This window comes from Fistularia commersonii, chromosome 22 (genome assembly GCF_037954325.1).
Source record: "Fistularia commersonii isolate RoL2024-O1a breed Wild chromosome 22, RoL_Fcom_v1.0, whole genome shotgun sequence".
NCBI classification, from domain to species: domain Eukaryota; kingdom Metazoa; phylum Chordata; class Actinopteri; order Syngnathiformes; family Fistulariidae; genus Fistularia; species Fistularia commersonii.
Genome location: NC_141305.1, coordinates 7,644,273 through 7,659,387, shown reverse-complemented (window position 1 = coordinate 7,659,387; position 15,115 = coordinate 7,644,273). Strand labels below are relative to the sequence as shown.

Genomic DNA, 15,115 nt, shown 5'->3' with positions numbered 1-15,115 from the left:
CACATACTGAAAGCTGTAACTGGAAAGGAATGAGCATCGGAAAAAAAATAATAAAAAGAGCGAAGCATCTTGAACAGATGAAACGATGCTGTGCTCAGATTTACGGGGCCATATCATGTTTCCTCCCCTGAGGAGCAGTTAGTACATCCACCCTGTCACATCCACATCGAAGCTGCGCTGCATCTAAATCTCGACATTCCTCATCAAAACGCAAGTACGGGAAGGGGACCGGTCGTGAAAAACAGCTGATCCGGCCCGAATTGACCACTTCGGCAGCATCTGCCAGTCACTCCTCACCCTTGTCTTCACCGTTACATTTGCAAATATTCAAATGTTTCTGATAGTTATCCTTATCGACAGCGATGCATCATCCTTTTTGTTTTTTTTTTTTTTTTTGAAGCCGTCCAACCGCTGGCTGGAAATGATTCTTCAATTCTAATGTTCTAAATAAAGAAAAAGAAATAAACTAGAAATCACAGAAGAAAAAAAAAATCTAGAATCACAAGAAACCAAAACCTTATTAGGTGACATCTGGGAATTATCTCAAAATACGCAAAAGGGGGTTTGAAATAACCGAACATTTTCTGATGCTTCTATTTTTTTTGGATCAGATTAGCGATTCAGAAGCATGAAGCTCCATTGACCCCCACTTTGTTAAGATAATTCTTATTTGTTAATAAAAGGAGGCTGTAAAAGGCCTCGGGGTGGAGGGGTGGAGGGTTACTCTTCTATTGGCTTGGCTTCGACAAGACGTTACGGCGGGAGCTTTGACCCGACGAAAACCCTGAAAGTCAAATAAAAGACGTTTCGGCGGAAAAGAGTTCGGTCTAATAAAGTTTATTGACATGAGGAAACATTGAGATACTGTTTAAATACTCTACAAAATAAAGTTATTGAACATGCACATGAAAAAATATACATATATATATATATATATATATTAGAGATATATATATATATATATATATGCATATACTGTACATCTATGTTACAGTAAGAAAATAGAGCTCAAGGTCTGCGTTGCACTTCCTGATTCACTCCTCAAACCCGCCACCCTGCCCACGACGCCCTCATTTGGTGCAGGGTAGGGCTGGAATCAGTGGAACGCCCGGCTCATCGCGGGCGAGGGTCTTTTCAGTATGGCCTCCACCGAGAAGGACAAAGACTCGCCGGAGGCCATCTTGGTCCCGAAAGGCTTGGACAGGAAGTCTTTGGCGTATCTGTCTGCGATCTTTGCGGCGCGAATGTCCTTGGCGGAGTTCTCCCTGTACTTACGCGCGGCCTCCTCCAAGACGTCCTTGCAGTACGGCGGCCTGAGCTCCGGCCCGGCGCCGCCCTTGTCGCCGAGCGAATGCTGGATGAGAGAGTGGAAGGAGTTGAGTTTCACAGAGAACTTGTCTTTGTTCGGGCGGTTGAGGACTTGGCTGGAGTTCGGGGAGTTGGCGTTGGAAGGAAAGGACTGTACGAAGCTCCTCTTTGGTGGGGAGAACGCGGAGCACTCCCTGACGACGGGCTTCGGATCGGCCCTCTGCGGTTCGGAGGCGTCCTGCGGGGCGGCCGCTCGGGACCCTTCCAGTTTAGCGGCAAGGGCGGCGGGGCCGGCGTCCTGCTCGGGCAGCTGGCTCTCGGCCGGCATCGCCTTGGGTTCCCAAACGGCTCCCGGCTTCATGTTCTGCACCGCCGTGGCGTTGAAGAGGCACTGCTGGTAGAGCAAGGCGTCGCCCAGGTTGTGCGAACTGCGGGGCCACATCATGAAGCCGCCCCGCGACGGCTGCAGCGGGTAGTGGCGGTAGGTGGTGGCCACGCTGACGTTGGAGGAGATGAGCTCCACGTTAGCCGAAGCGGAGGGATACTGCACCGACAGATCCAGACAGTTCGGGCCCAGGATGTTGCAGAGCTCTTTGGGCGGTGACTCCGCCGGGGCCGTCGGCGAGTACGTCGTCTTGTAGGCGTTGTACTCGGTGGCGTGGTGCACCATTCCACTGGGGAACAGGAGCGACGCCGTGGTCTGGCTCTTCTCCAGCATCTCTCGCTCTTTGTACTCGCGCTCCAGCATGATGGTTTCCAGCTCCTTGTCGGCGAAGGCCCTCCGCTTCCTCATGCGATCGCTGAGCGGCGGGGGGAGCGACGGGTTGGCGGCCAGGAAGGGATCAGACTGCACTGGACGGTATCCTGTCGTTAAAGAGACGCCTTTTAGCACATTCAATGTGTTTTAGATTTTAGCACGTGGAAAGAATGCGTGCAGAAAAACCTCAGCGAATGGAGATGACGACAAGCCACCTCTTCAAATTGGATACAGGAATTAGTAAGTCCTTAAAATAAATGTTAGCTTCCAGGTGTTTGACCAAGTGAGAATCCAAACATATAAACTAACGGAAAAAAAGAGCTTACTTCAATTAATAAAAACTTTGCCTGGGCATTTATTACCAATTAAATATGCATTTTTGCAGCTGCCTGAGCAGATGTATGACCTACATGTTTAGAATCAGATTCAGAATTAGAAAACTTTATTTGTGCCTGAGGGGCAATAGGGTTAACATATCCTATATTATAGGATATATTATAGGATTTATAGATGATGGGCAAACTACAGCCCGCGGGCCATATCCGGCCCGTTGGTCTTTTTTATCCGGCCCGCCAAAGATCGGTACAGAATTCATACTTGACGTGAATGATTGAATGATCAGATCAATGAATGTGGGAGCTCAAACAGGAGATTATTTCATTTTTGGAGCGACTTCAGACCACATGAGAATTTTCCTGAGTTGAATAACACAGATTGGCTGAATGAATGAGCTGTATGTGAAGTTACAAGGGAAAAAACAAGGGTGTGTGCATGAAATGCAAGTAAATGTCAGAGTCTTCAAAACCAAGCTGGCTTTATTTTCAAAGCAAATGTCAGACGAGTCTGATATGTACTGTTAACAAATGCTTTTTTTTTTTTTTTTTTACATATATGTATCATAGCTTGTCCTGACCCGGCCCATTTGTCAAATTTAAAAGTAAACGTGGCTCCCAAGCCAAAAAGTTTGCCCACCCCTGTCCTATATCATCCACCTATAACCAAATAATTACTCTTTTACTTTTAAAGACGTAGTATCTTAAGTCAGAGCAATTCTTCCTTGATGGATATTGGTTTACACTTTTATAAATGTCTTTAAAAACAATTAATAGCTCAAAGTGACTTTAGTACAATCCAATAACCATCTGTGCTGCAAGGTTTGATTTAAAACCAAAAACATTTGCACGTCCTTTCTCCCCTCATTTGAGTGAGACACAAAAGTCAAGGCCCTCTTTGATTCTGACTCTCTTTCTGTTTTAAGAGCCGGAGAGGGAGAGAGGTCAACGGAGAGGAACGAAACCGGCCTCCTTACCTTCCAGGATGCTCTTGGCCAACATGGTGGACGGTCGAATGTGTCGCTGATATATCGTCCTCCTCTCCGCCGGAATCTGTTTCCCGGCGATCCCTTTCTTATCCTGGCAGATTTGGGAAAACAAACACGGGCTTAGGATGGGATTTGAGTGTGTTTTCGTGATCCTTAAGCAATGCCTGATTTGTCACAGCCCGTGTCTGTGTTTGCGCAGGCTCAGCCAGGGCCTGAAAAATAATCCTGCTTGTACATCGGACATAAAACTTTTTCTTTCTTTTTTTTTTTTTTTCTTGCGGTGACAAACTACTGTTTTGGATAGGTTAAGGTGCAATAATATCTTCAACACTTTGTGTGGGATGCCAAAGATGAAATAACTTGAAATAAATTGAAATAAACCATAGTAGCAGTGTTTTAAAAATACAAATAATGTATTATTTTACATTACCTTATTTTAGAATTGACCACTTTATGTCTGTTCTAATTGATATTACTTATCATATCTTATTTTCTCCTTATTTATAGATACACTGTTATTGCTGCTGTTGTAGTTCTCTGTTGTGGGACAAATAAAGGACTATCTTATCTTATCTTATCTTATCTTATCTTATCTTATCTTGTTTATCCAAGATATCCCAGCTATTTAATTGTTTCTTTGGTGCCTTCATGTTTCCATCAGCAATAAAAGAACCTTGAATCTTGCACCAAGAATAAACATGCAAATTCCGCATTTCTTCAGCCAGTATTTATTCTTCACAGAAATACGAGCACCAAAATATTAGCGACGTAAATACAGTCTGAGCGAGCCCTGTGTGGTTTCTAGGCAAAGCTCCACCGAGCTCGGAAATGTTTCCAGCGATAATAAAACCGGGGGTCACGAAATCAAACTTTTTAATTTGGTCATTTGTTTTGGGCTCTCCTGATTCACACTCGACGCCTGACATCCTGCTGACAACCCCACCGTCACCCAGCCACCCCCTCCTCTCCACTCCTGTATTCTATACTTGAGGTTCGCCTGCGAAACAAATCAGAGACTAATAAGAGGAAAAAGGCCTCAGGTTCTTCCAGGAAACTGCCGTGCCATTGAATAAATGAGCACAGAAAAGTTTGGATCGATTGTTGTGATTATGTCAGTCAGGTATTTTTTAATTGTATTTAAATGTTACGTTTGTAGTTTGTATATCTATCCATATGTATGTTTGTTATATAGATGTATGCATATATATTGTTTATACAAATATGTATACATGTGTATGCCTGTGGAAGGGTTCGATGTGAATAGGGATACTGCATTGGCAATCCATGAAAGAAGCTCATATATATAAATACAGGCTATAGTGTTTGTATGATTTATAATTAATAGAAAAAAGTTTCATTTTTTTCTTTAAAAAATGAATAACCTTTTTTTTTTTAAACCAAAAAGAAAAAACTCTTCTGTTTGTTAGGTAATACGTCACTTCTCATGTGACATGTTTAATGTTATATATAGACAAATCAAATAAATTTAAAAATTATACATATATATATATATATATATATATATATATATATATGTATGTATTAGAGCTCATGTTAACTGGCTGCAAAGTGAGAAATCGAAGTCAATTGGAGAAAAAGTGGGCCGGGGAGCTTGTTAAACATCGGTAATGTTTGAATTGATAGACCTACAGTTTGATTTATTGCCTTGTCACGGGGAAAAATGCATGTCTAATTTCAAACAAATTCACATTTAAACACGTATTCGGGGGGCATTTTCTCATCCGTGGAATAGTTGTGGGTTTAGAGCGTATAATGCGGATTATTTGCTTTTTTTTCTTTTTTTGCGTTGCACTGCATTGCATCAGTAACAGTTGCACAATGAATAAATGTTTGAAGAGCACATTTAATAAGAAAAGTATTCCAGTGGTAGCAATAAAAGTTATTTTTCCCTTTATTTGTATGCAACTGTTGGGGTCACACGCCTAAAAACATTACTGGAAGAAATAATTGTTTATATTACTGATAAATTATAAACTTAAAAGAAAGTGATGACCTCCCTTTAAATTCTATCTTTTTCACCAAAATTTTGATAAATTATTAGATCTCTGCCAATGCAAAATATTCCTCTGCAACCTTTAGTCACATTTATTTAAGACAATCCCGCATTTCAACTTTTATTTCTTCATTATTTGTTTGGGTTTTTTCTTTTTTTTTTTGGAGTGCACAAAGGTGCACGGATGCTGCACGAAAGTAATTCCAATAAAACTCCACCTTCAATATGAGTTTTGTTTTGGCTACAACTTCCACTGTTTTGATGCCCCTGACAGGCAGTTCAGCTTGTATTAACTGTGACTAAACAGCCTTATCACACACACACACACACACACACACACACACACACACACACACACTACTCGAGTTGTTTTAGTTACACACAACTTGCCATTCGATTGCATAAGACCGAAATGAGTAAATCGCAGCTACTTGCGCGTCTTTGCATCTATGCGGGTGATTCAAATACGCAGAGGGCGAGACAGGCGGGCACGTACACGCACGGTCACTTCTTATAATATTGCACGACACGAAGCTGCGGAGGGGACACCCACGCTCATGCACGCACACGCAAACGCACTCCCAGCGTACCTCCGTGGCCTGCTGCCTCCGCAGGGCCACCTGCGCCGCCATCACCCGCTGCCGCTCCACCACCAGCAGGCAGTTGGCGCACTGGCAGTCCCTCCAACGGCAGAAGCGTTTGTGGCCCTTCAGGCAGGACACCACGCCGTGGTTGCGGCACCGTGCGCATTTGGGCGTGCGGCTCAGCTTCCTCTGGTCCCCGGCGCACAGCCCGCCCCCGGGGCCCGGCTTGTCTTGGCCCTTCGGCCGCCCGCAGTCTGCGCCGTCCGCGCCCGCTCCGCCGTCCTCCTCGCCGGGCGGCGCGGAGCCCGGGCGGCTGCCGGGCTCCGTCGGGTCGTCGCTCTCCGTCTCCAGGCTCTCCACGTCGATTTCGAACTCGCAACCGGAGCTGTCCGTCATGTCTGCAGGAGTCGCGGCTCCCAGCCGCCGTGCCTCTGCTAAGGAATAATAATGATAGAAAAAAAAAAAAACATAACTTACTTTTCCGATCACTTATCACGCAATATTTCCTTGATATTTCAACGAGAAAATATGAAAGTAAAAAAAAAACGAATTTTTGTTTTTTATTATCTTTCCTTATTGACAACGTGATTTTCCTGCAATATATTTACGTGATACGCTAACGGATAATTTTTTAAATACGATAGGGTGGAAACAAGATTCAAAGTGTAAACTGTCATGTGCGCAGTCTTTAAACGTGTTTCCCTGTACACTGAAATTTTTGTTTTTGTCACCGAAGCCAGATAGGTAATTTGGAATAAATAATAAACACACAGTTGCAGTCGGAATTAAATATACGCAACTACAGCTAATTTAAATAACCAGGCTACGTCCAATATAGTTCATCTGAGTTTAGCGCGCTTCTTGCATCCCCACGACCCCTCCCCCCCCCAAAAAAAACAAAAAAAAAAACGCAAGTTTACCTCCAGAAGGTCGCGTTAAAGTCCTGGTGATTACCGTGATTATCAAACGCCGCTCCCGGTGTCCGGTACCCACTGATGTGCGGCCGTGTCGGTAGTGACTCCGCCCGGTCCGACGCTCGTCTGACTGCCGGAGCCTCAGCGGCGCTCCTAAGAAGCGCTCCGCTCCCGGGCTTCCCCGCGACGATCTGATTGGCCATTGCCCGAGCAGGCGCAAACCAATGAGATTGCGCGGATGTTTGATGCTGCGCTGGATCTGCCCGGTAACGCTAAATCAAATTGATTAGCCGGCTAAGCTACGCTTCGTTGCTAGCGTCAAGACAAACCGGTGACAATGTTTAGATGAAACGAAAAACTTTTTTTTAATTAAATATATATTAAAGATGTATTACCGTTACGTCACGGAACCTTAACATCTAACGTAAGAGTGGCTGATTCGCTGGGCTACATATTAGCTGATAAATGTAGAGAGGTGCATTTTACTCACTATGCTTGACTGTTAGCTCATTTGTGGGGTCAATACATTTAAACAGTCGAATTCTTAAATCTCTGTCTTTTTTCTTTCACCTTTACCTTATAGTTTGGTTGGTCTGGTAAAAAGGGTGTTTTTAAAAAAGCATTCTCAATTTGTTTTGTTTTGTTTTGGTTTTTGTTTTTTTTAAGTTAGACCTCTCAGTACATTTCATGTACATACATTCAATATTCAATATACATACAATACATTCCCCTTGGACATGGGAATGTTGGTAAAAAAAACCTCTGCATTATGTTGGCAGATTATGTTTTAAACAACTGCAATTCAGATAAGACTCAGAAGAAGATTCATTATTGTGTTTTGCACATTTCTGCACTACGAAAATTGATTTAAAGCAGTCCTTTTCACTGCACAAGTATGCTTATGAAGAACAATTCAGGAAACGCCCATCATCATGACACTTCATCCTGAACAAAGATTCCCATAGTGGAGGTTTATTTATTGCAATTAATGGATGGAGTGAAAAAGGACACAAAGATAGTTATTGTGAGAGAGGAGGATGCAGAGGAGACGTTTAGATGGAGAAGCTTTCTGTGATAAACAAAGAATAAACAAGTGCGGATCACCAAAATGTAATAAAATAAGATTAGCCAAGCAATGTATTATTATCATTATTATCATTATTATCATTATTATTGTTGTTGTTGTCATTGTTGTCGCTGCATTTAGATTCTTTGAAAACAATGCCAATAATAATCTTCATCAGTGACCTGATGATTCATCCATTGTTTTTCCATTTACTCGGCTCAGTCACCATCAAATTCATACAAATATTGGGTTGAGGATTGGTAATGATCTGAATCCTTCTTGTAAAGCTTGCTAACATTGCCAGCTTAGTTTTAGTTTAGATATTTCTTTTAATGGCCCATTGATGGCTATAAAACACTGTTTGAGCAACAATCATTAATGAGGTCTTTTTACAACAGCTGTTTGTGATGTGTATATTACAGGGTAAATAAAGGAGTAATAAATTTAAATCACACTAATGTTATTAAAAGTCACACCCATGTCTTTTACAGATACAGGCATGATGACTTACAACATTACTTTTGCCCTTGAATCAATTTCATTTTATAAAATATTTTTTACAATTTTACATTGTAAAATTTTAGAAATAGCACAACCCTTAGAAAAACGGTGTTGCTCAGAGACGTATTCATGATGTTTAATATTAAAGAATGGTAAATATGAAAGCGTAGATGGGCCTGTGTGTGTGTGTGTGTGTGTGTGTATCACTGTTACATTAATAGAGGCAACCATATTTGAGTCTTGTTAAAATATAAATAGACATTATTATATTATTTATTCCACAACACCTGTTCTGTGAGCATACCAATACACATATGATAATTAATCACACGCTTATCTTATTTTCACAATAAACTGATTTTTTATACTCACAAACACAAAAACAGAGGCGTGCTGACCACGTTGCCATGGCGACAAAGTAGCGGCATCCTCTGATGTGCGGTGCAGTTCTCGGAAGTAGATGATGATCTGTGCGTTGGATGAGGCCACCTGAGGCCGAGGACGGTGTTTTCACAACAATCACACCGGAACAAAACGTTCAAAACAAACCTCAGTTCAAACAGTTGATTTCCCATTTAAGAGAGGATAAATGAATGGAACATGTTTTTTTACATACGAATTTTTAAAGAAATTTTAATGGTAGTAGTAGAAGTAGTGTATAAGTTTCCTATTGCCCCCGCGATTACGAAAATGTGTCTGATTATAAAACAGTCGCACAAAATGAAAAATTTCTGATTCGTTAATTCATTCATTATCTGTAGTTTATTACCTCCACTTCCGGTCCCATCCTCTGGGTCGCGAGGGGACTGTAGCCAATCACAGCTCTCACCGGAAGGGGGCGTGGCTAAACCTGGCGCTCAACTGTCCATCACAGGGCCTTTCCGTTGGTCGAAATAAGTAAAAAGTCCGGCATCCCGGTGTTGATCCGACTATTTCTTGAAAGAAAAAGACACCGATCGCTCAGTTTTCACTGATTCCAAGGGTGTTGAATGATGGAGGTGGCCGGCTTTCTCTTGCGGTTGGTTGGGTGACGTTTAACCCGGTGAAAAGGTGTTAGGCTTGCGACTGACGTTCGGAGAATTAAATTCCCGTGGATTCCAATGACAACCTGCAAAACGAAATAAAACGAATTTTAGCAGGAATTATGTTCGTCTTTGTTGGTTTACGGCTTGCTTTAAGTATATGTGCGTGCTCTTCATATATGTGATTTTTTTTTTTCTAAACATAAATGTGTCTTGGTTTAAACATTTATGTAATTCCTCCAATTTCAAAAATATTTCTTTTTTTTGCTGAATACATTCTTTTTTTAATTTTTATTTTTTGATTTTCCCAGCCAATCTATTATCCCCTATAATTTGATGTTTGCCTTCTATTCTGTTGGCTGGAAAACAAAATAATGTTCATTTATATGAATATATGCACATTCTGTGTTATCATTCCTGTACCATATAAGAATATGCTCTTATCACAGACTCATTACAAACAATGTTTACATAAGGGCTCGCCTTGAAACGTGTGGGCTTCATTCATTTTTACATCTATTATTACAAGAGGCGTTTTAGTTTTCAGTCGGTTTATTTTAATTTCCTGTGTGTGTGTGAGTGTGTGTCTAACAAGGTGCAATGATTTAAACACATGCGAAAAAGTACAGGGCTTTTGGGCGAAAACTCAAAAATGGGCTAAAGACAATTTTCCATTGTCACCAGTTTCCTCCTCAAGAGATGACATAACATTTGGTTTACTGTTAAGCAGCAAAAGAGATGAACTATGTGTCAATGTTATTTTAGGCCTGGCCAAGTTCTTCATTCACAAAAACAGAATGCAAAAGTGTTCCCCCAATTTTACATTCTTTATAAACGATTTTGAATTATATAAAAAAATCCTTAAAACTTATGGAAAATCCAAAAACCAAAAAATATACAGTTTGATGTCTGAGATTCCTTGTGAACCACCAAGTTAAATACATATTTTATTCCCCTTGCAATTTATTAATATTTCTTTCTTTTTTTAAAATTTACCTCTATATTTATTTAGCCGTTTTCCTTTATTTTCTTTTTCTTCGAGCATTAAACATTTCCCACACAAAAAAAGATTTATGTATAAACACTCTCCTGCTCCCCCTCCCCCCTCCTAAGCGATCTGTCGCATGTTGATGACGTCACGGCCACAGGTGCAGCTTCCCTCGTCTTACGACCGGAATGCTTTGATCTGCCGGCGCGGAAATGCGCGTGCACATGCGCAGACCCTTCAGGTGGATCCGTGCGTGTTTGTGCGTGCACGCGTGCATGTGTCTGAATGGAGGGGGGGCCTTGAAAGGGTTTCCAGGTGCCGTTTAAGGAGCTCCCTGAAGGAATCCCAGGCATCTTTTTAAAGACTGCCCTCTCAGTGTCTCAAGGGATGGAGACCAGGTTCGGGGGGGTTCCATGAATCCTTGAGGAAGATCTTTTTAATCTTTGAGGGAAACATCTGATTTCATAAATTAGCTGCGGGAGCTCCGTTCTTCTGTTTTTCTCGGCGCGACGATACGCAAAGATCCTTGAGCAGAGTCCGAGCATCCTTGAAGGAGATCCAGGTGTTTGCAGAGACATCGCCGGCTCTCCTGGGAACCTTCGGGGCCTTCCAAAGAAAAATAACAGTTGTTTTTTTTTTGTTTTTTTTTTATGATTTTTTTAATAGATGAAATGTGTTGCTGAGGGACGTCCAAGAGTTTATGATCCTCAGGGGGGTTCAGAGGGACCATTTTCGGGTATTTCTGAAAAATGTTTGGGTTCTCCTCAAGGATCCTCAAGGGTTTTTTTTTCCTTGAGCGATTAAAGAGCGCCATAAATCATCCCAGCGCAAATCCTATTCATATTTTTAATATGAAGATGCTGTGAATTTGTTTAAAAGCCTCATGACAGGAATATGGCTTAGTTGATTTCCAATAATGTTTCACGTTGAGCTGTTTCTCAACGGACATGCACGGTTGGGTTGGGCGTGCGAGGCCTGCGTTCGGCGGGTCACGTGACCATCTGATGGAAACAACAGCGTCCGGTCGCAAGCGTTAAAGTGTAACCGGAGAGGTGCATTGTGGGATGGCTGTTATTTTAATTAGCTTCTGATGGAGCGCCAACTCTTGCAGCTGAGTAGAAAAGCAGGCGCAACAACATTTGTCTCTGTCTTAGGGGGCTCGACACGCCGACCTCGGCGGCCTCGCACACACACACACCGCGGCAGGAGACACACACATATTGGACCAAAATGTCTCTCATCCATCTGAGATTACTGTCTACTTCAAAAGGCCTGTGAGTGTCCCGGACAACTAGATCACTGTCGAGGCCCAATGGGTTTTTAAGGGTCCTTAAGAAAACAAAAAAGAGAGAAGAAGGGGAGAGAAAAAAAAGGTAAAAAAAAGATATCTGGATTTTCTGAAATTAGTTGTTTCACTCATTCTTTTTTTGTCAAAATTAAATCATCAATATTTGATGTCTTGAAATTTACAAGCTATTTTTTTTTTTATTATAAGGAAATCCATTTTATGTAACAAATAGAATAACCCCCACCCCCACCCACAACCCCCGGGGGGGTTTTAAAAGAGGAGAAAAAAATGTAATTTATTAATTTGGTCTTAAGAACAGGTTGCACCAAAATCTGAAAGCAATACTCGAGATGTCTTTAGTTACTTACCCGAGTTTATGCCAAGAAAAAGGGAGGCCATATTTGTGAACATTCAGAAATCTGAAAGAAAACATCTGATTTCGTGAAATTGGAAAATAAACATATAAAAATGAAATGGAAAAACTAAAAATAATGACAGAAATGAAAGGGGTAAAAGAGTATGATTTGCCAATTTTGGTTATTAGAATTACGATTATCATTCCATTGAATTGAAAATACATTAATGTTTTAGGTAGAAAATGTGATTACATTTAAATTATTATTATTACTATTATTAATATTATTATTGTTGTTGCTCAGTTTGGACTTCAAGATGGGCATCATCATGCATTACCTCGTTGTGGCCACTAGAGGGCGCTATAGAGCAGGTAAATACAATTATTTTTCCGGTTTGACCCTCTTTGATTTATCTTTATTTCATTTTATTTGATGGTAAAGGCATATGGTCTTACTGGTACTGGTTCAAATGTTATACCCATAACAAGATAAATATTAAACGTGAATAATCCATAACTATGTCAGGGGTTAATTCAATGTATTAATGAATCTTCTCCGGATGGATATTTTTAATTTAATATATACCTTGAGTTATATGAAGCACGTTTACATTAATTTTTTTGCAATGACGTTTCACAAGTAATTGATGAAGTTTTTGCTGAAGTTGTTTCTTCTATCAAAGAAAGCTAAATAAAATAATCCCTAATATCAAACAAAACCAAATAATGAACATTCCAAGATAAGATTCACATCTAAAGAACATCTTTATACTGTTTGACCTTATAAATCATTTGATACTGATGAGGTAAAATCGAAGTTAGATTCAGTGAGACTAATATACACCCATTTCTACGGATAATAAGCAATAAATATAACATTATATCAAAAATTGCAGAAATTAACTTTATCTTCCCGAATCAATCCTATTTTGTAGCTCCGCTGACACCCAATCATCCATTGTTCTTTAATGAATTTGTTTTATTCTATTCCAACCCTAATCCTTTATCCTATTTTTCAAGTGATTATTTCTTCAATGAATTCCAAATTATCTAATTTTAGTTGTGTATTTTAGTTCGTTTTGTATTGGTCTCGCAGTTTCACTGGAAGTCGCGTCGTGTGACGAAAGTGTCCGCTAGATGGCGCCCTTCGCCGGGCCTGCAAGCACGGAGAGCCGCTGAGAACCGGAGACGCACATATCTCCTATTTGCGTGAGTTGGAGAAAATAAAAATGTTCTAATGCAGTTTATGTCTGACTGTCAGACATTTTTTTTTCTCTTTATTATTTATTTGTTATTTTTTTATTTATTTTGATCCCATTCTTTTTTTCATCTTCACTGACCTTCCACATTTTTTGCACATTTTGCATTTCATCTCAGATGTTTTCCAAACATTCCCGCAGATTTAAGTCTTACACAAGAGACTAAGATTTATGATTTTGATTGATTTCTTGTTGAGTTTCAGAAATATTCTTCCTGCTTTCATAAAATGTTTGACTATTGTTTCAAGATGTCACTTGCTATTGTCTTTAGTTGATTTATTTGTTGATCATTTTAATTATTTCCATGTGGTTACATTTCTCTGATGTTTTAAGTTAAAATATGTTCTTATGTACAAGTGATCTATTGTTTTTTTTAGTATTATTATTATTATTTGTCGTGTTTTTTTTCTGATCAATTCTTGCTTCTTTTTTTCTTTTAATTTTCTCTGGTGAAACTTTCCTATTTCCCCACTTCTGAGTTGATCTTCAACCAATGAAGAACTTTTTCATTTCATTTTCTGTTGAGTTTTTTATTTTGCAGAATTTGAAGTTATTATTTCTTGTTGATTTTCAGATATCTCCTCCAAAATATATACTGTAGATAGATAGATATTTTTTTTTTTTTTTACAGATTAGTTGACTTTTGAATCATTCAAAAATGGTATATATGCTGCTGGTCTTCTGTTATTTTTTTTTTCCATCACCTCTCAATCGTCTTTGGATCAGTTGCTTTTCTTTATTTTTGACTTCATTCTTGTCTGCTCTCAATCAAATTCTTTGCTATTTCTACATAAAAGTTTACAGATTTTCATAAAATAAACATTCAATCGACTCTAAACGTTTTGCAATATTCACCAAACAATATTTAGTTGAATTTAAGTCTTTTTTTGAAGGCAATTATAGGCTATTCTTACTGATTTGCTTTCATATTTTCTCTCCTGATTTGAAAGTTAACTTTGTACTGGCTGATATTTCACCAAACATTTGTCACTATTTTAAGATCCATTTTTCAAATTAATTTTCAATAACTTTTTTTTTTTTCAATTAAAAATGATCTGATATTCACATGAAATCATGGTCATTTCCACTCCATTTCAAATAGGATTTTCAGTCATTTCTTTTCTTAAATCTTTCTTAAAGGTTTTCTTTTCAGTTCTTGATATTTTATAAATATTTTGAGATTTATTCAACCATTTTCTGAATTACAAAAATTTTTTTTTGTTAATTTTCACAAAATATTTTGACATATTAAATCAGCTGATTTCCGTCTCCTTTCTCATAATTTTTTCCTTCATTCATTGATAAACTTCAGTTTATTTTTGGCCTGTTATTATTAATTGTGTTGCCAATTTTAAAATGTTCCTGCTCCCATGATTGGCTGATTTCCAGCTTCACACCTAACTTTTCATTTCAGCAATTTTTGCCTCAATTTGTGATCTTTATACGTCAATGGTTCCAGTAACATTTAACTGTTTCTGCGCTGAACTATTCAACCAAAAGTTATCAATTCCTTAGCTGATGTCTGTCACGTGTTTAATGTGACGTCTTGTCGATCATCAGTTTGTAACTTCACAATATCCCCATGTAAGATCATGCAAGCATACAAGAGACTGCATGAAGTGCCTTATTTTTTCTGTTTTCAAATAATTTCCTCATCGGAATTGCAAATACTTATTTGACCTTTAAAAAGTGAGTTCCAGGCAATTTCTTGTCATTTTTTATCTGTTTTGTTTCAGAG

The 15,115-nt window shown here is 39.4% G+C and overlaps 1 protein-coding gene across 6 annotated transcripts; it reads right to left on the bottom strand.

Moving 5' to 3' along the window:
- Positions 1-821: 821 nt before the first annotated feature.
- On the bottom strand, positions 822-7,020 carry dmrt2a (doublesex and mab-3 related transcription factor 2a). Of its 6 annotated transcripts, none has more exons than XM_086169490.1 (4): positions 6,905-7,020; positions 5,991-6,418; positions 3,375-3,477; positions 822-2,172 (listed from the first exon to the last, which is right to left on the bottom strand). In XM_086169490.1, the coding sequence occupies exons 2-4, from the start codon at positions 6,378-6,380 to the stop codon at positions 1,097-1,099; spliced, it is 1,569 nt and encodes a 522-aa protein (XP_086025616.1). In that variant the 5' UTR covers positions 6,381-6,418; positions 6,905-7,020; the 3' UTR covers positions 822-1,096. The 6 variants fall into 6 exon arrangements, with proteins under 6 accessions (XP_086025616.1, XP_086025615.1, XP_086025613.1 ...); XM_086169489.1 differs by having other exon boundaries at positions 5,991-6,415; XM_086169487.1 differs by having other exon boundaries at positions 993-2,190; positions 5,991-6,415.
- Positions 7,021-15,115: the final 8,095 nt, after the last annotated feature.

Coding starts and splice junctions, on each gene's coding strand:
- dmrt2a (XM_086169487.1), bottom strand. CDS start 6,380: ATGACGGACAGCTCCGGTTGCGAGTTCGAAATCGACGTGGAGAGCCTG. Junction 3,478..5,990: donor GGAGGCAGCAGGCCACGGAG/GTACGCTGGGAG, acceptor CAAATCTGCCAG/GATAAGAAAGGGATCGCCGG. Junction 2,191..3,374: donor GGCCAAGAGCATCCTGGAAG/GTAAGGAGGCCG, acceptor ATGTGCTAAAAG/GCGTCTCTTTAACGACAGGA.